This window comes from Sander lucioperca, chromosome 7 (assembly GCF_008315115.2).
Source record: "Sander lucioperca isolate FBNREF2018 chromosome 7, SLUC_FBN_1.2, whole genome shotgun sequence".
Classification (NCBI taxonomy): Eukaryota; Metazoa; Chordata; class Actinopteri; order Perciformes; family Percidae; genus Sander; species Sander lucioperca.
In genome coordinates this window covers 27,684,103-27,711,759 of record NC_050179.1, presented here as the reverse complement: position 1 = coordinate 27,711,759, position 27,657 = coordinate 27,684,103, and the positions used below count along the sequence as shown (strand labels likewise).

At 42.2% G+C, this 27,657-nt stretch overlaps 1 protein-coding gene across 1 annotated transcript in view; it reads left to right on the top strand.

The window, feature by feature from the left end:
• jph3 (junctophilin 3) overlaps positions 1-27,657 on the top strand; it is a 72,765-nt gene that overhangs the window by 26,392 nt on the left and 18,716 nt on the right. Inside the window, exons 3-5 of the mRNA XM_031310204.2 lie at positions 2,070-2,435; positions 23,598-23,722; positions 25,320-26,302. Of these exons, the coding sequence (XP_031166064.1) occupies positions 2,070-2,435; positions 23,598-23,722; positions 25,320-26,302 (1,474 nt within the window). The remainder of the gene's footprint in view (positions 1-2,069; positions 2,436-23,597; positions 23,723-25,319; positions 26,303-27,657) is intronic.

Here is a 27,657-nt window from a genome sequence, read left to right as displayed (position 1 = left end):
AATTATTGGCAAGGCTGATAAGGAGAGAAACCTCTAGGTTCCCCCTCCCCAATTCTACAGCTGTAAACATGTACAAAAAAAGCCTCTGAGGGCTCATGTATGTATGCAAGATCAAATACAACATTTATAATTCATTTGTACTGTATTGCAATTAATCAATTACTGTTAGATTAGCTGTGTTAGATATTCTTATCATTTTACCATATTATAGCAATATTTATTATGCTGGGCCAGTAAAAACATACTAAAGGGAAGTAAAGATCTAATTAATGAGCCAGAGGAGACAAGATCATGTGAATCCTAGTTGAGCAAGACACTTATTATTTCCTACACCTAAAATTATTAGGAATGGTTCAACATTTTGGTGAATGACCTTACTTTCTTTCTTTCTTTCTTTCCAAGTGACGAATGATATCGATCTCATGTCTGTGTACTAAGTATGTAGACTTGAGTGAGGACATTGTTAGCCTAGCTTAGCATAAAGACTGTAAACAGGAAGAAACAGTGAGCCAGGCTCTGTCCACAATCCTTTATAAACTTAAGCTAAACTTAAAACTAAATTATATAATTAAAAAAAAAATGTTTGCGCTTAGATCATTGGTCAACCTGTTGCACACTCCTTTCAAACAATCCACAAGAAGATCATGCTCAGACTTGCTAACAGCATCTCTTCTGACTCCACCATGAATGGTTGAATAAATTATGAATACCAACTTCTGCCTTCTAACAGGTGATTTAGAGTCCCTTCGTTTAGATACAACAGGCTTAAGAACTCTATTCTTGTAAAGAAAAACAACCATACCTGGCAACCCACGCTGTAGCTGGTGATGCTGCACAGAAGTGCCGAGCAGATGGATGAACCTGTTTGCCAACAAATAGCTTCACATGTAACTCCCCCTAAATCATTTTCATCATTTATTTTTTACATTTCTCTTTGTGTACAAAATAAACAACCAAGATGAGTACTTTAGAGGTAGTGGTTGATTTATTTTTTCAACTTTGGACAGAGTCAGGCTAGCTGTTTCCCCCTGCTTCCAGTTTTTATACTAAGCTAAGCTAACCACTTCCTGGCTCCAGCTTTCGTCGGACTTTGGGACTGGGAATGGCATCACACCCAAGTTGACCACGTTCTAGTAACAATTAGGAAAACCATTATTTTGAGTGGGGTCGGGAATCTGTAGCCAGGTTAGCCATTGTTAGTAATAACAGTTGATAACAACGCACATGCGGTATTTTGAACGTACAAACACTGTAGCAAAGCTGGACAGTACTGTGTGTATGAATGATTTAAAGTGCTCATATTATGCTTTTTGGCTTTTTCCCTTTCCTTTATTGTGTTAAATATCTTTTTTGTGCATGTAATATGTTTACAAAGTGAAAAAGCCCAAAGTCCACCCCAAAGGGACTTACCATCTCCAACAGAAAACACTGTTCACAAACTGCTCCAAACAGCAGTAGTCCAGCCTTTAGTTCTGTGACGAATGTGCATCACTTTGTAACACACGTTATAATGCTCGCCTTGCTGCTAGTGTGGCACGCCCTCATACTCTGCAAGTGCTGACCTAGGTACTGCGCATGTGCAACTCCCAACAAAAAATGAACAGAAGTGAGATGCCTCACTCTGTAGCTAAAACAGAGAGCTCAACACACAGGGTGAAAAGAGGAGCTGCAGCAATGTGCAGTACAACAAAAATATGGTGTTTTTTGAAAATTAAACCATGTAAACCTATTCTGATATAACCTCTAAATACAATTATTAACCTGAAAATGAGCATAATATAAGCACTTTAATGAGACACAAATAAGACAGAAGTGCTAATAAACAGTATATTCATATAGCTTTCACTACTGTTGGTGAGGTTCTCCTGACTTTCCGAGTCTGAAATTTGACTTCAGGAGGTGTTCCTGTTAAAATGTCCAACTGCAAACTCCGACTTCATTGCCATTGTCACATTACGGTATCATAGCTTACCTGCTAGCTAAACATGTTTTGTTCTCAAAGTTATATAGTATTTAGGATTATTGATTGAACACACTTGTCAAACCAATGTAACCTTTCACCTTTCCAGTCTTGGAGATGCAGATGCTGAGTTGGCTGTCGCAGACGACGATGTGGACGCCACGGCAACAGAGACCTACTGCGGGGAGTGGAAGAACGACAAGCGGACAGGATTCGGTGTGAGTCGGCGGTCTGACGGGCTGCAGTACGAGGGGGAGTGGCTTAGCAACAAACGCCACGGCTACGGCTGCACCACGTTTCCCGATGGCACAAAAGAGGAAGGGAAGTACAAACAGAACATCTTGGTGAGCGGCAAAAGGAAGAACCTGATTCCCCTCCGGGCCAGTAAGATCAGAGAGAAGGTGGACCGAGCCGTGGAGGGAGCACAGAAAGCAGCCGACATCGCCCAACAGAAGGCTGAGATCGCCTTGTCCAGGTAATGGCTTAATGCTGTTTTGTAGATGAGTTGTATGTCTGTCTTTCTTGTGTTTGTCATTTACCTCCATTCCTTAGGTTAAAGTAAAAGGTCCAGAAGCAAAAGAAAAGCTAGTTCATCAGGGCTGATTCTAGCCTAAGGGCGCTGACACACAGAGCCGACTATCGGCCGTCGGACCGTCTGGCGAGGTCGGTGACTCGAGTCTACTAGTGTGTTCCGTGCCGTCGTCCGTCCGAGGAGCCGTCGGCCTTCGTTTTGGGCGACCTGACATGTTCAGTTGGAGACAGGGCAGTCGGGACTCACCAGGAAATGGCGAGCGGATGAGCCTCTCAAAATCTGACGAAAATCTTTTAAACCTTTGTCAATCTGAAATGAACATTCAGCAACTGCATGGCCTATTTCTCGCTTAAAATGTTTTCAGAAACACATTTCGGTGAACTATTTTAGTACAATATGAGATCGTATCTCTGGCTGTGAATTCCCGGAGAAAAAAGAACCACGTGACGCGTTCGTCCAATCAGCTGCCAGTTTTAATTTTCTGGAAAACAATCAGACTGTTAATGGAAACAATACAGAGCAGCGCCGCCTGCTGCTATGGAGACGTATTACATTTCGCGCACGCGCAGAGCATATGCTCAAGTCGGCATCTCTTCGGTGTGTTCTGAGGCACTTTTTGGACCTCGGGGACCCGACTGATCAGTCTGACTGCCTTTTCTGCCGACGGTCGGCCGTCTGGTTGGTGTGTAACTACCTTAAGGGTGGGCTGGTAGAAATAATAGTTGGGCAACTACGCTAGGGCATGTGCCTTTGGCGTTGTTATTGATGCTAAAGGTCTCCTTTAGCGTCATATCTAAACACGCTTGTTCGAGACTCTTGCCGTCACTTTTGAAGCTTTGGGTCAGGACGTACGTTTAACTGACATGCGGCAAGAGGAGGGGACAGTTAGGTTTGGGAAAAGATCATGGGTGGGGTTATAAAATGTACATTTCAGTGACACACAGGATAACAACGGCACACAAACCCCGGTCTCCTGGGTGAAAGTGCTGTGTTGTTTGGCCCATCCACCACCCCAACCAACCCCCCTAGGCATTCATACTACTCGCTACTGTTGTTGCTCATAATAATTGGGCATTTTAGGCCTTTATTTTTGTAGGACAGATGAAGACATTAAAGGGGAGAGAGAGGGGGAATGACATGCAGCAAAGGGCTGAGGGTCAGAGTTGAACCCGTGGCCGCTGCATCGAAGAGTAAACCTCTATATATGGGCGCGTACTCTACCAGATGAGCTACCCAGGCACCCAGTACGGAATCATCTTAAAGGGTGTTCCATAAAGATGCTGAAGGGTGCTTTTTGCGTCATATCCGACGCTGAGAGCCACTGCCCAAGTGTCCTTATTTGACGAGTTGGGAATAAGAACGGGTTGGGAATGGGGTCCTATATGAGCACAACCATTTCTGCCAAAGTTAGACTGATTTTCTTTTTCACATTAGAGATTTCTCTTGTGTTTTTGTCTCTTCTTACTGGTTTTAATCAGTAACCTGTTTTTAGCAGTGGAGACGGAGAGCCTGGCTTAGCTGTGATACACAGTACGTTACTTCCGCATTAAAAGGTTTAGCAAAAGACAGCGAAAGACACAGGAACAATTCTTTTTTTTAAATTTTTTTAGTAAAGATGATTTTTTGGGCATTTTTAGGTCTTTAGACATAAAATGGGAGAGAGAGGGGGAATGACATGCAGCAAAGGGCCACAGGTCAGAGTTGAACCTGGTCCTGCTGCGTCAAGGAGTAAACCTCTGTATATGGGTGCCCGCTCTACCAACTGAGGTATCCGGGTGCCCAGACAGGAACAATCATAATCATATGATTCATTCATTCATCAATGAGCCATTCCCTTTAATGACCAGTATTCATATAGACCTAGTTTTGTACTGATCTGAAAGTAACTAAGTTTCTAAACTAGGAACAAACTGAATATTCTACTGAACTGAAGACGGTCAGAATCAGTACGAAATGTTGCCGTGGCATGAACTGTGATGCCTTCACTTACTGATATACATAGGAAGTGCACTTGAAGGGTCATGTGATCGCTTAGGTTACAAAAAAGTGAATGAACTACATAGTCAGTGGCTTTGAATCCTTGAACGGAACTAAATGTAATGATTCAAATCAGCAAATTGATTTAATCTCACTCTCTGTTTATGTCTTGTATCTCTCTTTCTTTTTTATTTTACCAGTGTCCACCCCCATACTGATGACTCCATGTGTCTGAGTCATTAGGGGAGGGTTGGCTCTACATGTAAACACTTGGATGGCCCCATTCCACATTATAATTGAGATCAATGACAGATTAAGAACAGGATTAAGGTTAAGGTGGAAGTAGGGTTAAGGAGGTTGTGGTACAAGTGAAACAGCAAGCAAAGCGAGACTGTCAGGAGCTGTTAAGACTCTGATGAAGCTGCTCACCTGAATGGAAATGAGAGCCTGCTCTCACTATAACTCTGCTCATCGAACTAAAACATCAAGCACAGTTGGGGTTATGATGTTAATGGGCGTGCCCTGACCTTGTTTACAGCAGCTAGAAACTTTGGGACAGGAATATAAGGCAACAATTTTTGTTTTTCAGCTCAGGACTTATAAATTAACTAGATATCCTAGGACCTGTAGTCATGGATACACATCAATACTCTTGTCATGTGGGGAACCATCAGAAGTAGGCCCATGACCCATTTTGGTCCCAGACCTTGTTTCAAAGGACCCAGTTAGAGGGCCATGAATATAGTAATTCTGAGGCAGTACTTGCTGCCCAAACTTCTTTTTTTAAACATCATTTGTAGATTGGGGTTGTGCGATGACGGCAACATTTCGATAAGAAAATGTAACAACTGTCAAGGTGAACAATTTGGATAATGACTTCAATCCAGGGATACAAGCAAGCAATTTGGCTTCACAGGAATCCCATTCCACAGGGAAATGTATATTAACTAAAAGATGGTTTGCCATAGCCAGTTCTGAAAAGTAATACTGAAGGTCAGAAGTAAAATGTCTATTTTAGATTGCCAATGGCTGTAGGCCTATTGGTATAAACAGTATTTCCCTGATACCATAGCAACAGCCTTGAGTATTTAAAATCTGAGAAAAGTGACTTGATATGATGTATTTTAACACATAGGTAAGAAAAAGGTAGACAGTTAGAAAACCATGCTTGTGAATAGACGGTTGTTGGTTTTTGGCTGGACCAGAGGACAAGCTCTACAAACTCAAAACTCTGTCCCTCTGTCACTCTGTCACTGAGTGATGAAGTTCCACCATTGGCTCGAGTGAGTGTGATGACGTCAGTATTGGTGTTTCCCCTTTGGCCATTGCCCTTTCAAAATGTATTTGTGCCACATAGGCTTTTACCTCCGATATCGCCCATGCACAGGCAGAGTAGGCTAGATGCCGATGAATGGCACGCGCGTGTGGAACAAGTAGGCCTATGTCATTTAAGTAAATAATCACAAACAGCAGTGACACAAGGCTATTTCTAAATAAATATAGTGGATGGACAGGTTTTGATATTTCATCATATAAAAATTGAGGGGAATTGAAACTCCAGGAGAACAGCAAATCAAAAAGGTTGGCAAGCAGTGGATGCATATTTGATCATTTATTAGCTAGATCGATAAGTGTTTTCTTGCAAGATTTGCTATATAGATGTCACACCTAAACAATCCAGCCCAGTCTCATGGCAGTTCGTGAAATGGTTACGTTATTGAATCACGATTATGTTATTTTTTTCGTGTGGTGATTACGAATTTTAATTTAATGTATGTAATGGGAAGCATATTTCATGATCACAGCACGATAACGGTAGGGAGTAGTATGAAAATCAGAAAATCTGCATAGGTAGGTTGGTCGGGGTGGTGGATGGGTCAAACAATACAGGACTTTCACCCCATGGAGCGGGGATCGCGATCAGCATGTTGCAGTTCCTTTCCATGTTATTCTCTTCCTAACCACAACCGTCCCGTTGTTGTCGGCGTGTCCTGCGTGTGACGGTTCCTTTCCCCATATCTTCTTTTCCTAACCTCAACTGTGCCGTTGTTGTGGCATTTCATGTCCCTGTTGTTGCGTGCCACAGAGACTGCGGATCGTGTCCCTGCGCCCGGGAATCGCGTCCTTGTGTGGCGGTCCGTCCCGTTGTTGTCGCCGGCGTGTGGCGTTTATTTTCCCCGTTGTTGCGTCCCCCATGTTGTCACCGGCGTGTGGCGTTTATTTTCCCTGTTGTGGCATTTAATTTCCCCGTTGTTGCGTTCCCCAGAGCAGCCCAGTGTCATGGCAGTTTGTGAAATGGTAACGTTCGAAAATCGTGACCTGTACACGAAATAAACGAGAAAATCGTGACCTGTACACAAATCAATAAATCAAAATAACGTGACTATTTCACGAACTGGCGTGAGACCTGGTTGCACAATCGTTGCAACAGCCCAATTGCTTAATGTGGGCAACCAAAGGAAGCGGGCAGCGCTACTAGGGTTTGACCTAGTCTTGTTTTACACTTGCAGGATAAATTTGGGTGGGGAAAGTGAAAGAGTACCAGTGCTTGGTATCAGAAAATACATGAAGTTCAGTACACATAGTATTAACAATGAAAATGTAGAACTCAATCTGAAATGTAAAAAAACACAAGTTGGGTTTTTACACAGAGTTTCATGCTAACTGTGTCCCCACTGCTTCCAGTCTAGCTAAGCTAAGCTAACTAAACATCTCCTCTATAGCTTCATATTTCACTGAAAGGTATGAAAATGGTGTCAATCTTCTTATCTAACTCTCAGCATGAAAGCACATATGTGTATATCTCAAAATGGCTAACTATTTCTTCAAGGTGCTGGTCATTGGCAGGTTTACCATACAGATTACAGCTTGAAGGCAGTTTGTCATGATGGACTTGACTTAAAAACAAAAAGAAAATTACTTGGAATTACTTGCATTTCTAAAACCAAATGTTTGATTAGGACTTATAATACAGTGGCAAAAAGTAATTGCATTGTAAAGTAGTCTAGGCTATGTATTCTCTGTTGCTTTGGAAATGAGATCTGCTGATGTCTTTCTCCATTTGGGTTTTTTTGTGTGTGTGTTTTTTGTTTTTTGTCTGAAAGTGCGCAGCGTACAAAATCAGATATTGCGGTTTGCAACCTACAATATATGTGACTTGTATTTGAATGCTTAACAATGGAAAATAAGCAGATACTGTAACTTAAGTGTAATCCTAGCCTCACATTTTTTGCCTCATGTTGTACAACATATGTCCAGTCCTGCAAAGAAAAGATATGAGCAACAATTGGGGTAAATGGCTGCAGAGTGAAAGCAGCGTTAGCGAGGTAGTGACAATGAGTTTGTGAGCGAACCGGTTGTCGGAAATGGGTTAGGTTTACTATCTGATGAGCAGTTGACCTTAAAACAGATCAATAATGTTACACACTGACATCATGGTCAATAACTGTTACTTACATGTATCCTTTGTATATGTAGGCCCATATATCTTTGTGTTGCATGTATTCAAGAGTAGATCACCTGTTTTCTGTGTCAAGACTTGGATGGACAGGCTTAAGTAGATAGAAAAAACAAGAGTGTGACTAAGAAATGGTGTGAGATAGAAAAGACACAGATAAAGAGAGTGTAAAAGTGGAAGTTAGAGAGAAAAGGCCAATAAGAAAGCGAGTCTAAAAAAGTAAGAGGCAGTGAAAGAAATTTCCGCATTATGCCAACAAAGGCAGGCAGCCTGCGAGAGAGCAGAGAGGCTGAACTAGAGGCAGGCACGCACACGCACACACACAACACACACACACACACACACACACACACACACACACACACACACAGGCAAGAGGATTCATGAGTTGAATCACTAAAGATCCAATCCTATCAGTCCTGATGACAGTCTTCTGCTGAGGGCAATATGACCACAGCTTGCTGCTGCTGCTCACCTAACACATCGCACACTGTTGATGAGTCACTCAGATAGAGAAAGAAAGAAATGTAGACAAAATAAAATTCACATCAGTCACTGGGTTGTCATAACAGTGATTAGATCTCTCCCTTCTTGTATGATTCTACATTTTTAAGTTGGGACAGACCTGCAATGAACAGATAATAACATACCACTGAGACCTCAAGCATAGCTAGAAAAACACGCTGTTTTGTTAGGTTGTATCTGAAATACAGTGGACCGTCAATTTAAATATAGTGTAACACCAGTGCTTTCACAGTTTGAGCCTGCCAGCCAATTATAATTCAATTAAATTTGTAGGTTAAATAATGTAGGTCAGTGGCTTCCAACAAACAGTGCAGGCGGTGGGCACATACACAGTAGATTAAAAAAACACAATATTATTAACATTATCAACATTATTTACAGACTCAGAATTATTGATAAACTCTGCAAGTGAGGTAATATGTATCTAAGGAGCAGGAAGAAAACAGGAACAAGGAACAGGACAGCAGATGGGAATATAAATGTGCAAATGGGGGGGGCGGGGGGTTAGCTTAAGGGTGTCAAAATTCCCTTACCCTGGTTCACAAATTATATTTTTCAGTTGGAGAACTGAAATATACAGTAAAAAAAAACATATCCAGAAGAAAATGAGCTTTTTTGTTGTGCATTAGTTTTTAATGTGAGCTATAGTGGTATTCATCAGCATGAGTGCTACAGGAATTCATGACCTCAGACCAGATGGTTTGCTCTCATTGGGCACTAATAAACAAGGCACAGCCACTAGAAGGCATACATAATGATATTAACTAACTTCTTCATTATTATATCTGTTGATGTTGAATTTTCCCCTCAGGATGCATTAACTGTTATAAATAAACTGTATTTATCAGTCACTTTTAATGCTTTCATTCTTACCAAGTTTTTTGTAGACGAGCAAATCATTTAAAGTTTCATCCCTGTGATTAGAACCAAAAATTAGTCTGACACGTTTGTAAAACACGTCAGTAAGACAATTTTGAAGTTGTCGACGGACATATTTTTGCTGTTTTCCACTGCTTACTGTCTTTGTGCTAGGCTAGGCTAAACCCATTTTGGACGTATGCATGTAGAGAGGTGAAATTGATATTGATCTTTTTTTGATATGACAGAAAACAAGCACATATTCTTTTAAAGGTGGTACCTATAACATTTTACTTTAGCTATGAAAATATAATTTTTACATTAATTGTGATACTTTTATTAGTTAATTATTAGAAACAAATGGTCAAGATATTCACTATGCATTTTTCTGACAGGAGTTGTGTTTCTTAAATAACCACATTTTCCATAGCCTCTGGTAAGGTGGTCTGTGTTGTATACAGTAACTATATATTTGCCTCCAAATTAACATGCCAGCGATTTATTGATGTTAAGACTCTTCAAACTTATTATTTATGAGTTTCACCTGGCTGCCAGTTGTCTTTGGCTGTCAAACTGTTGCTTCTTTGTCAGTCTGACAGTTTACATCTGTCTCTCTGTCTCTGTGTCTATTATCCAGTGGCTGTCTCTCTTTGTTTCAACAATCATTGGCCGCCTGTCTGGGAGAAGTTTATCTGTCTTTGTTTTACTCTGTCCTCTCCCTTAAGTTTTTCCCCTGAAAACCATTTAATGCCTACCATTGCATAGAAGACTTTGTACGGAGTTTGAAAAGACTAAAGTCTGACGACGTAAATGTGACGTGAGCAACCTGTCTCAAAGTTGTAAGTCTTCTGGTAGCTGTGCCAAGAGAAATCTCAATCAGTCCGAATATGGCAGAGACGGAGAGCGTAGGTATATGTAAGGAGATAACATGGACACAGGCTAATTATTGCTAACTAAAATGCTAGTTAACATTAGTAATTAAACTTAAACAGCTAATGTAAGTCGAAACGGCCTGCGAGCTTCTCCTGTACTATACGGTAATTGCTCTACTATGTGACAGTAACTCCCGTAGTTATGACACAATCGTTAGCCTATTTTTACAAAAACGTCTGCTACGGAGCCATAACGTGAGATACAAGGTAATGGAGCCTTTTATACATTATCGTGTTTCTTTAGAAATCAGATGTAAAGTTATTCGCTGTCAAAGTGACGTCAAAATGAATGGCAGTCAATGGGATACTAACGGGGGGTGAGTGCTTGTTAGCATCAAAATGGCGCCATAGGAGGTACGCGTTGTGAGGAGAAGCTTACCCCCTTGGAGGGAGCACACCCATTGGTTGTTGACAGTGTTCACGTGATTTAACTTCACTACCAAGACTTAAAACTTACGAAAATATCAAACACATTAGATTTTTTAGGAACATCAAGACGGGAAAAAGACTGACAACTCTAGCAAGACTCTCATGATTAAATTCCGATATTGGAAAATCGCTTGAAAAGTCGTTTGGTGTAAGGTCGGCATAAGTTTAACAGGAAGTTTAAAAGTTTTGTGGGTTTGAACAATGACTGTTTCCCATGAGTTGTAATTTGGACGCACAGGTGATCCAGCATGGTATAGACATTAAAAAAAGAAAAGGTTATAAAGATACACGGTTAGAACATGCAACAACCATCAGCTAATGTATGCTGAGGAGGATTGTGCTTGGATATTTAGAGGGCAGGAGCTTGGGGAGGGACAGAGTGTCCTTGTTTAAAGTAGGGTGGCACTTTGTTGCATCCTTAAAGCAGATAAACCCCAATCTCAATACAAAAAGTACTTGAATTAACCTATTTCATGAGGGCAGTCAGAGTAGCAGAGGAGAGACAAGACAAAGAATTTACAGCCCTGCTAGTGCTCTGTGAGGCAAAGCACTGCTGACATTGTTCCAGCTAAATGCTAACACATCTTATAGTGCATTCCATTTACCTCGGAAGTCGGAGCTGGGAATGACGTCACACCCGAGTTGAATGCGTTCCATTTACAAGTCGGATTTTTCATTGTGGGGTAGGCTCTAGCCAGGTTAGCCATTGCCATGCCATCGCATTACACTGTTTTTTGTGCATACAAACAACAACATGTCCACAGATAGAAGTTGGACAAGACTATGTGTATGACTGATTTAGTGAGACACAAATAAGACAGAAGTGCTAATAACTGTATGTTACTACAGCTTTCAACAGTGCAACAGTTGATGCACAGGGCATCCATGTTAGATTTTGAGGTCGGAGTACTGCAAGGTTGTCCGAGATCCGAGCTCGGAAGTCCAAGGTCAGGGGGCGTGTTTTCCGACTTTGATCTTTCGAGTACAAATGGAACGCACTATATATTTTGCATGTTACCATGCTAACATCTTCTAATTATCACTAAGCAGAAACTACAGCAGGGTGATGGGAATGCCATTAGTGTTGCAGGTATTTAGTCATAAAACAAAGTCAATCAATTAATTTGTCACTTAAAGAAATCATATAAAATACAATTCCAGGGAAATTTTATCCTGTCAGGGGGGCAGTCTTAGGCAGTGTCTTTATTTAGGATCCTAGTGGCCTGAGGGTAGAAGCTTCCCCTGAGGCTCTCAGTGCTGGCCCGGTGTATCCGGTACTTTCTACCCGACCTCAACAGGGAGAAAAGGCTGTTACCCGAGGGGTTTTGGATCTTTAATGATTCTCTTAGCCTTTTTCTTGCAGCGCCTGGTGTAAATATCCTTCAGGCAGGGTAGGGCAGCGCCTAGCGTGTGTTTAGTTGAACAAACCACCGGTCTTGTTCGGTGCTGTTTCCGTACCAGGCAGTGATATTTCTCCTCAGTATTTGAGGGGATAGCTGGAATTTCCTCAGGTGTCTGAGGTAAAACTGTCTCTACCTTGCTTTTCTCAGCACTCAGCCAGTATGCACTGGTCCCAGGTCAGACTCCCTGTGATATGGACACCAAGATACTTGAAGCTGTGGACCCTCTCCACGGAGAGGAAAAATTCAATTTTTGAATTGATGATGGCGCTAGAGGAAAGTTAAGAGATCACTGGGGTTATTACAGTACATCTTGAGGGGAACATGAATATATATTCCAAAGTCATAGCAATCCTTCTTACAAGCCCTATTCGCACGTGATTAGTATTACCTGCTGACCTCTAGTAATTTTTAATAATTATAATATATATATAATGTTACGGAGGTTGTCTGTGATCTTAATCCTGTGCTAAATGGCCATGTCTGTAATTTGTCAAGTAAAAATTCCCCCGCAAATGACCTACCATATTTTGCTGAACATTGAGGTCCTGTGATAATATCAGTCCCATGCGAATCGACATGTCTGTGATTTGGCGGAGTCATATATAATTTTTTCAAGGTTTTTGTTTCCTGTGCGCCTTTTTATCCCTCTTGCGAAGACAGATATGGGATCGTGGGGGGCTGCGGACACCGTCTTTGATGACCAACCTATGTTCTGACCACCGCCCGACCGGAGACCTCGGTCCCAGAGTCGGCGCGCGCCCTGCAGCTTCGTCCGAGGGTTGACGGTGATGCTGTGTGGGTACCGCTGCGGTGGGGATAAGGGATGAGCCTCTGGTAACCTTTACCAGCACTTGGCCCAAAAAGATACAGAACCTCGACTCAAGTGCGGTGCGGCAGCCTCGCCCTGGCCATCCTCCACGCGCCTCCGGGTACCCAACTCTCAGGGTACAGATATGTCAGTAAATTCAAGTATAATCACAGGCTTCGCTTATCCCGTGCGAATGCGCCACACTAAACTTAAATGTGTGTGTGTGGGTAATTTCTAAATCACACGTGGTCCCCAGATGATACTAATCCTGTGCAAATAGGGCTGTTGTTGTTGAGATATTTCAATAAAAGCAACAAATGTTGCCAGCGATCATCAGAGTTATTAGAAATTCATCCTATGGGGACCATGAATGTCTTAACTTTCATCTTAACCCATCCAGTAGTTATGGACATAGATTTATGCAATTGTTACCAATAGAAAAGTCATGGCATATTTCTTTTGTGACTTGTTACTTTCAATATAAAAAAATGTCTTATCTTTATATGAGGGAAGCGAGTTTGCAAACACAAATGCATCTAAACAATTCAATCGCACGCATAAAAACAATCTAATAATACATATATGACAATGTTAGAAATAACTGAGATACACAGGGATTAATGGTTGTCTCCAGTCTGCAGATGGCCAACAATATCCAACACCACAAAGGGACATTATGTCAAAAAGTGTTAAAAGTGCAAGTGCGTTACTAATCTATATACAAGGTCAACTGGTCTTGTTCTATGGCTGGGATAAAACTTTTAGAGGCAATCTAAAACACATTGCTGATGGCATCAGTTTAAAGTAGTCCTAGAGGATGTGTAGGGTCACTGATAATCGTTAATGCTTTTTTGAAAACTTAGTCAGTATTAACTGTACAAAGGATCTTTGTGTTTTGCTAATCATTTAAGAGCAGAGTTCAACAACCCCTTGACAAAGTGATGTCAACCCGCAGAACAATGAAAAAGTTAAAATACTTCCAACAAGAGAGGAATAAGTTGTCAGTATTCTCTGATCTAGTCCAAAAGAGTATATATTTCGGTGTCTGAGATGAGGTCTTGCTGAATCTTGTCAGCAGGAGCAGGTGGGTGATGCAGGTTGCTGGTTTTCTCGGATAATTGCAGACATCCAACTTGACACACTGTTATGATCCAAACTGTACATACAATACAATTGTAGCCTAAGTCTTTAAACCAGCTTTTTCTTTGTGGCACACACATGCACACACACAGAAATGTCTAACCCAGATTCAGACAGCAGCATAGCCCAGGACAGGACATCCTCTCTCCCTCTCTCTCTCTCTCTCTCTCTCTGTGTCCCAGAACAGAACAGCAGGGTATTTCCTTGTGGAACACTAGGAAAAACCCTGAGAAGTGAAACAAAGTCACAGGATATTCGCTGCAGATACTCTTGGAGCTATATGAAGGCACAATAGCAATCTAGTTCAAGGATGATGCAGCTTTTTGTCCAACTTTGTTGGAGTGTGTGTGTGTGTTTTCAAATGTGTTCATAGCAGTGCTCAAATTATCTTTTTGTCTTTAAGGGGGTCTCTCTATCTCATAAAAAAAAGTTGGCACACCCTGCACATAGCCTAACAAGGCTATACAATTAAATAGCCTGGGCGCGAGTGGCACTTTTGCGCAGTATATGCGCACAGTAGGCCTATGCTATAACTTGACACACGCACACAACAGACAGAGAATTTTTTTTTTACAGAAATGGATTCATTTTAATTAATTTCAACATATTATTGATTGTAATAGTCATACTCATTTGAACCAGACCACCGTCTCAGATATCCTCAGTGTCAAACACAATAATGCATGTAGTCTTTAACTTCTACACAGGGAAAATGCACTAACTGGCAGAAATTAATAAAGCCATTGCACAGCCAAAATATGTTCTAGTTTTATAATGTACACGTAGTGAGTGATAACAACACCTGGGTGTTCAGTCATCTCGTGTGTTGAACCGTGGAAATAAATAGATGAACTGAGATGTTGTTGGGTAGCCTATTCACTGAATCCACCATCAGAGATTGCATTGTATTGCTGACAGGTGTTTCAAAATATCTGGGAACTTTCCGGAGCTCTGAATGGCAGAGGATAGCTACAGATTTATTTATATTATATTATATTATATTTAAGATGTATTGGTGGTATTTACCTCAAAAGCAAAGTGACTTCTTCGGACTTGCGAGTGCTGTCAAATCGATCGTATGCGGTTTGCTCACATAGCCTAGTGGTGTGGTGGTGAAGTGCAGTCATGCTGCGTTCATGAGCGTAGGGTAGGCTCAGGTCTACGTCCCGTAGTAGCCTATATTTTATATTTTAATTTAACGTCTTTAATGGTATGAGACCGCACAGGGATTTGATAATGAGCGTTGTTTAAGATTAAATTACAATGCCACATACGGCAGACACCTTCAGATGTGAGAGACCCCCTCAGATTTTTGACTTTGTTGCTTTCATGGGAGCCAGTCCTCACTCTATGGGAGCTCGGCTCCCTCTGGCTCCCACGTAATTCGAGGACTGGTTCATAGGCTGTTTATGAACGTTTATCCAACTTCTTGATGTCGATCCATGTCAGGAGGCAAAGAGGTCAAAGGTCAGGTTTAGACTCCAGAACAAAATCCCAGGGCTGATAGAAATTTTGTCAGCTGTCCACATGCCTGATGTTATAGTAAATCCCGGATTTGTATGTATGTATATATGTATGTATGTATGTACTGTGTGTGTGTGTGTGTGTGTGTGTGTGTGTGTGTGTGTGTGTGTGTGTCTGTGTGTGTGTGTCTCTGTGTGTGTGTGTGTGTGTGTGTGTGTGTGTGTGTGTGTGTGTGGGTGTGTGTGTGTATATACTTAGCTGATGTGCCCTAATCACCGATGACACATGTGCTGATGTAATTGATGTGGCATCAGGCTACCTGTGATTAGTTGGTTCCAGATAAACACACCAGTGACTCACTGTGCTTTGTGGACGGAGCCATTCCCTACAATCCTGTGACCTCGTTTCATCTGTAAGCCTAAAGCCTAACACACGCATGCACACATACTGTTAGCAGTGAGGCAAACTGGAAAGCTCTGTTAGATATTCAGGTGTGAATCACCCTCATCCTCATCAGCTGGTTAAGAGTGACATGAGATAATGGAGGAGCTTAGATTCCTGGATTAGACTTTCTCTTCCTGTCTCTCTTCTCGCCTCATCTTGGTGTGCCTGCATTTGTCTTTTTCCTTTGTGTCCTCCATCTACTGTTTGCTTTGGTTCTCTACTTCTTCGCTGTCCTCTATCTCCCTTGTCCTTTTTGGCCTTGGCATCTCTTTGGCAGTGTATGCAATACTTTGGTATATTTGCTATATAGTTTAGAGAATATTATAGATCCAAAACAAAACTGACAAAAGGGCGGGGCTCACAGAAAAAGTCCCAATTGCAAATTTGTCTGCTACTTCAACACCACAGACAGTGCTATGGATTTAGCAATACACAGGCCGCGATCAGCAAGTTGGAATACCCGAGGCGCACTGCATTGCCTTTCTTGTTGAATACGCCCCTATCAGACGAGTTGCGTTTTTTCGTGTTTTTTTGTGATCCCTGCTAGGCATCTATCGAATCACCCCTCCTCAGCCAGACGTTTTTCTGCTTTGAAGTTAAATGACGTCTGGCGTTTTTTCCACTCTGAGTTGAAGTTTTTTCAACTCAAACATTCAGGGTGCTCCAGAATAAACCATGAGGCCTTCAGCAACGCAAAAGCAGCTAGCAAAAAGCTTAGCTCTTATTGAAAACAATGACAAAAAGCCACCCCAGGCTACTAAAACGCGCTCTGTCTGATCGTTGTCTTAAGCTTTCCGATTTCCAAGCCGTGGTCGGGGCCATAGATTCTAACTTGCACAAACCCAGTTAAACGATTAATGAGTCAGGCAGACTAGACAAACATATTCAACTAAACAATCCCTCTGTCCCTGCACTCTCTGCGCTACTAGTGGTTATAGAGGGGGAAGCAGGTTAACAAGGGGCATGCATTTTGGTAATTTACATCAACAACAGGAATGACATTCCCCATCATCCCCCCTCAAATCACCTGCAGGGTATAATTGATCCTTCCCCGAACAGTGATTGTCCTATCATAGCGTAGCAACTGCATGGCAGGTCTGCCAAGCTTTAGACTGCAGTAAGAGTGATACTCGGTACAAAGTGTTAGAAGGGTTGTCTTTTATTTTTAGCATCATCAAAATCAAAAACACAAGAGCAACATAATAAAAGTCAAGGGTCATATCATTAGCAATTACATTATATTGTGGGACTACAAGTTACATTAGAAAAGTCCCTTTTTCAAGACTGGAACCTCTATTGTGTTAGACCCAAAATGATTGGAAGATAGTGGTTTTGTCCTGATCTGTATTTTTAAGTTAACACTCCAGCAATTCTATCAAAAAGATAAAGAGAGCGTTACCTTTGCCAAACTCCTTGGTTATTCTTTTTCTGTAAAAAAAATTGTCCTTTCTAAAAGTAAAGCATGCTGTTTGAAAATGAATAATAAAGCATACATCTAACCTTTGTGTTGCCTGTCCAAGAATATTTTGTTAAGTAAGCATCCAAACTGGGTTCTGTTGGAAGAAATGAGAATTTGATTACAGTTGTATTTATTATACTGTATTATTCTGGAGATAACCAGCTTTACCTCTACAATACATGAACAATGCTCACAATGCTAAAAGAGGGGAAAGCAGTAAATCATCACATCTGAGAGGCTTGAATCAGCATATATTTGGTATTTTTAGCCACACAGCTCCAGGGATGGCAATGTCAGTAGGCCTAGTGCGTTGGTCCACCATTTTGGTATAGATTGAAATACCTGATTAACTTGTAGATTACCGTATTGGGCCGAATATAGAACTTTTTTTAACCTGGAAATACGACTGAAAAAGTGGGGTCGTCTTATATTTGGGGTCTAGACTTTTTTTTATGGTAATACACCCACAACAACAGATGTCGCCAACAACACGAAACGAGTAAAACGCGTGTTGCCCTCATAACTGAAGCGAGTCACCGTCCCTCACAGCTAGCTAGTGCCAGGGCCTGAAACATGGAGAGACCATAGACTGTTAATATTAATGGACAGAGCATGTGTGACGTCACCCATTGGTTTGTGGAGATCTGCTATGAGTCATCAAGTTTGCCGTTACGGGCGCAGCCATCCTGGTTGTGGATGTGATGATTTCAGACGAGAGGGAACAGTGAGGGAGGAGCCACGTTACGTTACACACATTCACTGGCAATTACATCATAGCCACGCCCTAAAACACCCCATGCTTTATCGCCGATTTTAAAATCAAATACGGCAGGAGAGAGAGAGGGAGATAGAGAGGGAGAGAGAGAAGGTGAGGGAAAGCGAGAGGAGCGACATACACACCACGTTTTGTAATTACCTGTGCCATTTTCTAGTCGTTTGCGTCGCTCACGTTGACTGTAACAGACCAAAATCTTACCGTGGTCCTCAAAGCGTTGAAGATAGTGTGTGATTACTGAAAAACAGAATGATGCACATTACCAGAGCAGTCATTCAGCTGAAGGCCTTGGAAATATTTACCGTTAATTTATATGTGACACTTTCATCTAAAAAGATATTGAAAATATTATTTACAACTTAACATGTTAAAAACAACAGCCTATCCTGTTTTAGTCAATGTTTATTGTGTGTCTATATGTTATTAGAATTATTTAAAAAAAAAAAATATTTTCTATAAAAACAAGATATGGTCTTCAAAGTATTTTTCCAAAAATTTGTCTTGAAAGAGGGGGGAAGGTCGTCTTATATTCAGACCAATATGGTATTTGCAGTAAAATGCCATGAGACATTCATTGTGAGAATAAAACCTAATGACCTTAATGATTGCCTGACTTTTCCTCCTATGCCACCACGAGTCGAACATTTCAATTTGAGCGTTAGATGGTGAACACTGTAAACATTATACCTGCTAAATGGCTAAACAGCTATGCCAGCCAATGGGCAGCCCTGTCATAAACCCCTCCTTTTGCTTTAATGTAGAGGTTGTCAATCCTTCGGCCACTGCTGTAATTACGCCGGCTCACAACAATTAATCTGGTAATGATTCATTGATGTTGAATACGTAACACCTTTTAACTCCACATTTTATCTTCCTTTTTAGTCTCTCCCCATGCCATTCTCCATTACACCCTCTTGTCACACACTCCTGTCCCTTCCTCCTCATCACCTCACTTCATCTCTCTTTCCTTTCTCTCTTCTCTCCACCTGCAGCTCTTTTTTTCTTTTTCAAGCCCCCATTGAACAGGTATCTCTTTTCTCTCCAGGCAGTTGATTCATCCTGGAACAGGTTGTTCCTGGGAAAAAACAGGAGTGGGACAGGAAATTGTAGTCTATATCCATGACGTTCGACCTACGGGATTGCTCCGTTGCCGCCAGAAATTCCGCCGGATTTCACTCTTTTCGGCCAGATGTCCGGTACCTTCCGCTTTCTTTGTGTTAGAATTTTAAACTCCAGTGGATTTATGAGGACTATGGTTAACTGCTCCTCAGATCTCTGCAGGGTAAATCCAGACAGCTAGCTAGACTATCTGTCCAATCTGAGTTTTCTGTTGCACGACTAAAACAACTTTTGAATGTACACGTTACACCAAAACAAGTTCCTTCCCGAGGCTATTTTGCAGCGGCATCGTGGCTCCGCTCGGCGCTTAGCGCCGCCCATGACGATTGTGATTGGTTTAAAGAAATGGCAATAAACCAGAGCACGTTTTTCTCCCATCCCAGAATGCTGTGTGGACTAGCCAGACCCTCCTCTGCAGTGCTGTTGAGGAAGGTCTGGCAATGCGAGACTAGGAAATTGTGGAGGACAGGGTGAGAGAGAGAGAGAGAGATAGAGAGAGAGAGAGAGAGAGAGAGAGAGAGAGACAGATTAAAGGAGTCTTTTGTGTTGTGGTGTGAGAGCCAAGGTGAGAGCAGGTTGTGCCAAGAGTGGGTTTGCACGGGAAGCAGATTGTTCATGACATTAAAACTTTGTGAATACGAGACTTCTGTCAAAAAGGTTTACATGTGATTATGTCATTTATAACAGTAAGACTAGTAAGTCACTAAGTCTTCTCTCTTCTCACACCTCACCTCCCCCACAACCAACAGGCATGCACTCACACACACAGCGGTGTTGAGTATTCTGTGGGCCTGGCGTAGCAGCGCTGGCAGAGAGTGGCAAAGAGCAACATTGAGGCGGAGAGGAAATCAATGGCCATCGACATGCAACACTGCATCAAGACTGTTACTGCCCAGACAGAGAAAATGGAGGGAGGGATGGAGAGGCTATTTTACAGGAGTGCCCTTCGAAAGACAGAGAAAGATAGGCGAATGGAAAAAGAGAGTAGTTGAGAAGAGGGTTGTAATTGAGAGAAAGGATCTGTTTGATATAACTAGAAAGAATGGGTGGGACAAGAGGCAGATGAAAAGGGGATTGTGATAAAGAAGGAAGGAGCAATTAGGTAGAGGAAGAAAGGAACATGTGAAGAAATAAAAGAAAGAGCAAAGCAGATATGAAAAGAAGGCTGTAAAGAAACAGTTGAAGAGATGAAGGAGATGCGAAAAGCCCGACAGGCAGAGGCAGTGAGATGAATTATTTTCTGATAGTAAACACAATTTCAATTTTGTGCAAATGACTACAGAGCCTGTAAACTGATACGGAATACAAACCACCACATCATACTGTAGCTCTGTGATAATTGTCCCCCCATAGCGACTGTGTGAGGTATCATGTAATATGTTGCTGTTCATAGTCTTGTGTTTCTCACCCTCTGGCTCAGGTGTCTTTTATAATGACATTTGTGGGCCACAACAACACAAAATAACTCATATGGATGAAGGGGTGTATGCTGCATATTTGTTTCATAATAATACCTGAGAAAAAAATATTTATATGAGCTCAACAGAGATGTGATTGTGTGTAGCTGTGTTATTTAAGTTTCCATTATCACAGGGGAAAAAAGGCCTTAGTGTTAGTAGACACACAGTAAAATACAAAACAAAGTGATTTTCCCTATTCAGTATGTCCGTTGACGTTTCATTAAATGCCTAAAAGTTTTAAAGCTATAGTGCGTAGTTCCTGTCGCCCCCATGAGGAATTCTAAGTAATGACAACAAAATTGTTGGCGCGTCCACATCGAGGGGGTAAGCTTCGCTTCAGAGCTCAAACCTCCTATGGCGCCATTTTGATGCTACCATTCATTTTGACGTCACTTTGACAGCGAATAACTTTACATCTGCGTTTAAAGACTTTTTTTGTCCATTGTTTATTTCTAAAGAAACACGACAATGTATAAAAGGCTCCATCACCTTGTACCTCACGTTATGGCTCCGTAGCAGACATTTTTAAAAAATAGGCTAACGATTGTGTCATAACCACGCGACTTTCTGTCGCATAGTAGAGGAATTACCGTGTAGTACAGGAGAAGCGCGCAGGCAGTTTCGACTTACATTAGCTGTTTAAGTTTAATTACTAATGTTAACTAGCATTTTAGTTAGCAATAATTAGCCTGTGTCCATGTTATCTCCTTACATATACCTACACTCTCCGTCTCTGCAAGATTGGGAATGATTGAGATTTCTCTTGGCACAGCTACCAGAAGACTTATAACTTTCAGACAGGTTGCTCACGTCACATTTACGTCGTCTCTCTCAGTTGGAGGCTGCGCAGTAATGCTCAGCACTCACCGGAAAAGTGCTTCTAATATCCTTCACTGGTCTCCGTCCAGAGCAACAGGATCTGTTGGTCCCTTATATACTGTCTATGGTCCACATGATACGTGCCTTCCATATTTGCCGCGCGCCCCCACCTCTCCTCCACTTATAAAAGGTACATTTCCGTGACACGTGGCAGTTGGATTTAGGAAAATAAGAACGCGACAGTTGGGTTTAGGAAAAGTGACACGCTGGACATTAACCCCAGGGTGAAAGTCCTGTGTTGTTTGACCCATCCATCACCCCAACCATCCTCCCTACGCGGAATTTCAGCCTTTCATACTACTCGCTACTGTTGTCGCTAATTATACTATGTCATCTAAAAAGTGCAACGTAGCTGCTGCTCTGCCCGGTGCGTTCTACACACACGCTGAAGGGTGCTTTTTGCGTCGTATCTGACGCTGAGAGCCACTGCCCAAGCGTCCTTATTTGAGAGTGAGAACAGGTTGCTTCTACAGGAGCATAAACCTTCGTTTCACAATCTCGTAGTTTGTGGCAAGTCTACCTCTGATGGTTTTAGATGTTACGGCCAATAACCAAAATCCTTATGGAGAAAATTAATAATGTTTTTTTACTTCCGGAACCACACCGTTAAGCTCTATAAGTCTGGCGTGCCATCTAGATAGCTGGATACCTTTGATCAGTGTGAAATATGTTAACGGCTCCTAGCAACCACTACCACAACGTTGAATTTTTTAATTTTGCAAACACAGTTTCCATGTGAAAATTGTGTGTCTGCACAACTTGTTTTCGGATTGTTTTCTTACAGTTTTCCAACCACACTGAAACACCCAAATGTCATAAAAAAACGGCTAAATGTCTTCTTTGTCTTTAAGTGGGCAAACAACAAGTCTCTGCATCATAGCTAACATCTGGAATCTTAGCTCTTTAAACCTCTGTTCTGTCCCCTCTGGCTTTCTGTGATCAAATACACTATGATGTAAAATAGCCCAACTCACGATTTACATACAGTAGCTGTTATATATTTTTCTGTTCTGTCAGACCACTAAAGGAGCATAGTGAATTCAAAAAGCTCTGTTTTCAGGTGAGAAAAGTGTCGGCTTGGTATGGACAGAAGGTCAAAGCGAAGAGAAAAAGTTGTCTTTAGCCTGCTTAGTGTGCCTGTACACTAACTGGTGTCCACCATGTCAGGTTAATTAGTTGTGTGTTGGACAATTATGGTTACCAACTTGTTTTTATGTGGGTCCCAACAACTTAAACAAGATCACTTTTGGAATAATTGTGAGGACAAACAAATTCCTTAATTTGCATACGGTTACCTGAACTTTATTTTTCTTCCAACCATTAACGGATTGGGCCCACATTGCAAGGTTTCCCATCAGCCCTTGGGCAACAAACACAAGAATCCAATTATATATATATTATATATTAGCACTATATATTAGGGATGCACTAGACGCTTTAAAACGTCACAATTAATTATTGGTAAAGGCTACACTGAGTGTTAACTGACTGCACGTTATGTGTAGCAGTGTGTGCAGTTCTTATTAAACCTCCTTGACAACATAAATGCTCGCGTATGCATAATTATCGTGAAACCGTGATAATTTTTTAGACTATAATCGTACCAACAAAATCTATAATCGTTGCATCCCTAAATCCAATACAAAGTTAATGGAGGTGAACTAATTGAGTTCTGAGAGTCTTGTGTGTATTGAATAAACGAGGGCTCAAACACAAATACCCCTGTATCAGTGAAAAACTGAAATACTGTGGTGCACTGTTGGCACTTTTTTTGTGTTCTTTTTTACCTACAGTATATTTGGACAATGGTTTTCTATTCTGTTCTTTTGATTGAGAATTCCTTATCTCCTTCCAACCTGCTGTACTTTTTTCTTCTTAAATGTTTTTGGACACTACTGCTAATGTAGTGTTCTGAATGTTTAAAGTTTGATTTATTTATTGTCCTCTATACATTCTGTGTGTCTTCTGTGTGTCAGGACGGCTCATGCACAGGGTAAAGCCGAGGCAGCAGTAGGAGCAGCTCAGAAAGCCCAGGAGGAGAGTCGCATGGCGAGGGTCACCGCCAAGCAGTTCTCCCCTTCGTTCCAGCACCCAGGAAATGGTGGTCACACACACTAAAATCACAACATACATATACTCCGCAAATGTACATAATCCACAAACCCAGCCAAGCAGACACATATGAAACAACACATGTGCCTACACATGCATGAACAAACAAAACACAAATGTGTGTGTATATGTGTGTGTGGGATGGTGATAAAGGTCAGTGTCAACCACCCTCCAGCTTTGCGTTTCTGCCTCTGTCACTCACACCTGTACAGCACTGCAGGTAGCCAACCCACAAGAACATGCATGCACTACCTAGCACAGTGACACACACGCACGCACACGCACGCACGCACGCATGCACGCACGCACGCACGCACCTACGCACGCACAGACACACACACACACACACACACACACACTCACTGACTTTATGACACGTACTGTACACTCCCACACACAGATACCTGAGATGACAGTGATTGTTCTTTTGCCATCTATTCTGCTCTCAGCGGCTGTTTGTTTCTTTTGTGAGGACATCCATGTCAACAAGTATCAGTGCTGACATTTTGCAACATGTTTGTGTTGATTCGTGCATGGACATCATTGTGTACCCTGCTATTGCCTTTGCATTTGTTTGCAGATAAAAACTAAGGGACTGTACACAAATTAGGGTGTAAGAGAAGGGAAGGTAGATTGATTTTTTTGGAAAAGCAGGGGAGGGTCCTTCAACTTTTTCTCATCCCACATTCAATCTTCCATTGGGAGATTTATTGTAAATGTAAATGTTTTAAAAGACTAATTAGTTAGATCACACATTTCTTTCTGGAGTAAACGTCTCCAAAAGGCCTGGCCATGCCACTCAGGCATCATGTAAAAGATTTGATGGACATATTCATCATTTTATGTTTGCCACAAATTGTTTTTTGGGTAGGGTCCAAAGAAAAAAAATTATAATGTTGGAGGGGGTTATGCTTTAAAAAAAATAAAAATAATAAAGAGTCAAGCCCCCCTCCCCACCCTAATCATTTTCCTATACCGTCCCTAACATGTTCAGAGATAACGCATGACATTGTTGGCTGTACTGATACTTATTGTGCTGTCATTTAACCCTTGTGTTGTCTTCCCGTCGACCATGTAACCTTTTGTTTTTCTGGGTCAAAATTTAAAATTAATATTTTTTTTGTTTTGTCGCTTTTCCCAATGTTTTTTTTTTTACTTTTGTTGCGATTCTTTCAACATTTTCGTTGTTCTTTTCGACAGTCTTTTCTAAAAAAAATTCTCCATTTGCTATAAAATTAAATAAATCCCCCAAATTCAATAAACGTAGTGAACTGATCATTTATTTTACTTGTGAAGAGTGTTTTATGGAAACATCAAACGTTACACGTTATTTCTTTTGACAATTTGGTTGAAAGAAACCCAGATTATATATATTTTTTATATATATATATATATATATATAAACTTTTTGAAAATGGGTCCCATTTGACCCAAGGACAACAGGAGGGTTAAAGAAGTTTTAAGAAGTAAGCAGTGATGGCAGTGTCATGCTAACAAGCATGAAGACAGCTTAGCTTCCCCACCTCACCGTTTCACCACCTCCCAAAATGTCCCGTCTTCATTCTGAAGTCTTCTGTCTTTTGCAGGAATGGAGGTGCAGCGTCCCAAACGTCAGGTGTCCAGCGAGGTGGAGGGTGAGGGGTTGTCGAGTAGCGCTGGCACCGCTGACAGCCCCGACCTTTATGTAAAGAGCGCGGGCTCCGACGACCCATCTAACGATGCCGCCACCCCTGATCTCAGCCCCCCTTCTTCCTCACCGCCCCACACCCCTCCTCCCCCCGCCAGGCCGTCCCAACGCAGCAAGAGTGCCCGCTTCCACCGACAGAGCGCCGTGGACCACGGGGACAAGGGGAAGGACGGAGGAGAAAGGGGTGAGAAAGGTGGGGGAGGGCAGACGGAGATCCAGGTGTTGATGGAGGGAGGAAGTGGGGGAGGTGAAAGTGGAGGAGGAGGGAAGGGGGAGTACACACGGGCCAACAGCTGGAGCGAAGACAAGCGGAGAGGGATGTTGTCGAAAGGAGGAGGTGTGCTCAGCGGACGAGGAGCGAGCCGCACCAACGGACACAAACACAGCTCCTCCAATCACAAGTCCCGGGAGCACGGATCGTCCAATCACAGACAGGCCAGAGGGGACAGGTGGACAGAGTCGTCCTCAACTGCGTCTTGGACGTCGGGGCGCAGGGGCGTGCACGGTAGGGGAGGCCGGCTGCTGGAGCAGGATGAGGAGAAAATAAGCAATTATGAGATGGAGATGAAGCCTTTACAGCCAAGAGACTCCACTACCCACAAGCCCCATGGGTCCGGGGAGGAGAGGCCTGAGCATAGTCATGCTCATGGAGAGGAGCGCCCGCACACCGTGCAACGACAGAGGCATAAGAACCGTGAAGGGGGGGAAGAAAAGGAGAGGAGGGAAGGAGGTAAAGACTCAGCGCACAAGCTGGACAGACTGGGGGAAAAGATGGATTCACGGCCTCTACGTCGGGACCTCACTCTCTCCCCCCCGCTGAAGTCCTCCCCCATCATACCGGAGCAACAGGACCACAGCCTCATGCAGAGCAAAGGCAACCCGGTAAGGCTCATACTGACGGTACAGATCCATTTGACCGTGCGACGCTTCTGTCGCGCTGTGCTCCACTCTATTCCTATAGGTGACGTCAAGCGACTTCAACGTGCACGCAAAGCATTCCGGGAAGGCGGTGCTGCATTTAAAAAAATGCTGCGTGTTAAAAAGCTGCCCGATGCCTATGTTTATGCAAATGAATCCGATGAACGCGACGCGACTATCCAGTAGAAGTAGATGAAAATCTTTCAAACTAACCTTTGTCGATCTGAAATGAAGACAGATTCAGCAACCGCATGGCCTATTTCTTGCTTAAAATGTTTTCAGAAACACGTTTCAGTGAACTATTTTCGTAAAATACTAGATCATATTCTCAGCGAGCCGCCATGATACTCTGTTGAAATTCTCGAGAAGCCAGACCCACGTCACGCGTTCGTCCAATCAGCTGCCGGTCAAGGGCGTGGAGCATTAACCATGGATGTATGACGTCACGACACCACGCTTCAGTCATGTCGGTCAAATGGATCTGTACCGTGAGCATACTAACACATTTCTGGTTCACGCAAACACAATACTTAGAGTGGATAGGAGGAACTTTCAGTTTGTGTTGATTCTAGCGGCCCCTTTAGACAAAAGCTGTAGTGTTTTCACCACACCTGCTGTCGTAAGGATCTTTTACTTTTGCATAGCTGCAAAACAGAATATCCATGCTTAAACCCTTATATGTGAATATCGTGGATAAATACTATACTAGATACACAAATCTACCGTTATCTAGGGATAGTAACAACAATAACAAAGGCAACAATAATGTGCCTGATGCAGCAAAAAATACGTAATGTCCACGGGAGGAAAGCATGTAGCCTGTTACCCACTGCAGATTACTGAGTAAGCGTTACTGGGATGTCATATAGTTGTGATGAATGTTTTGCTCAGACAGAAAATCATTCATTTACAATAAGAGAGTATGTTACAGATGCATCGTTGCATTATAAGTGTTGCATATTGTAACTTAGCCTACTTTGGATGTATCGTGAGCTAAACCGGGTAACATTATCACAGTCACTGTGTCACAAGCCAAAGCATTAAGAGTTTGTTGTAGCAGTGTAATAATAATAATAACTAAAGCCCTATTCGCACAGGATTAGTATTACCTGGTGACCTGGTAATCCTGTGCGAATCGGCCATGTCTGTAATTTGTCAAGTAAAAATTTCACCGTAAATGACCTACCATATTTCGCCGAATATCGAGATCCTGTGATAATATTAGTCCCGTGCAAATGTCTGTGATTTGGCGGGGTCGTATATACATTTTTCAAGGTTTTTGTTTTGTGTACGCCTTTTTATCCTGCTCGCGAAGACGG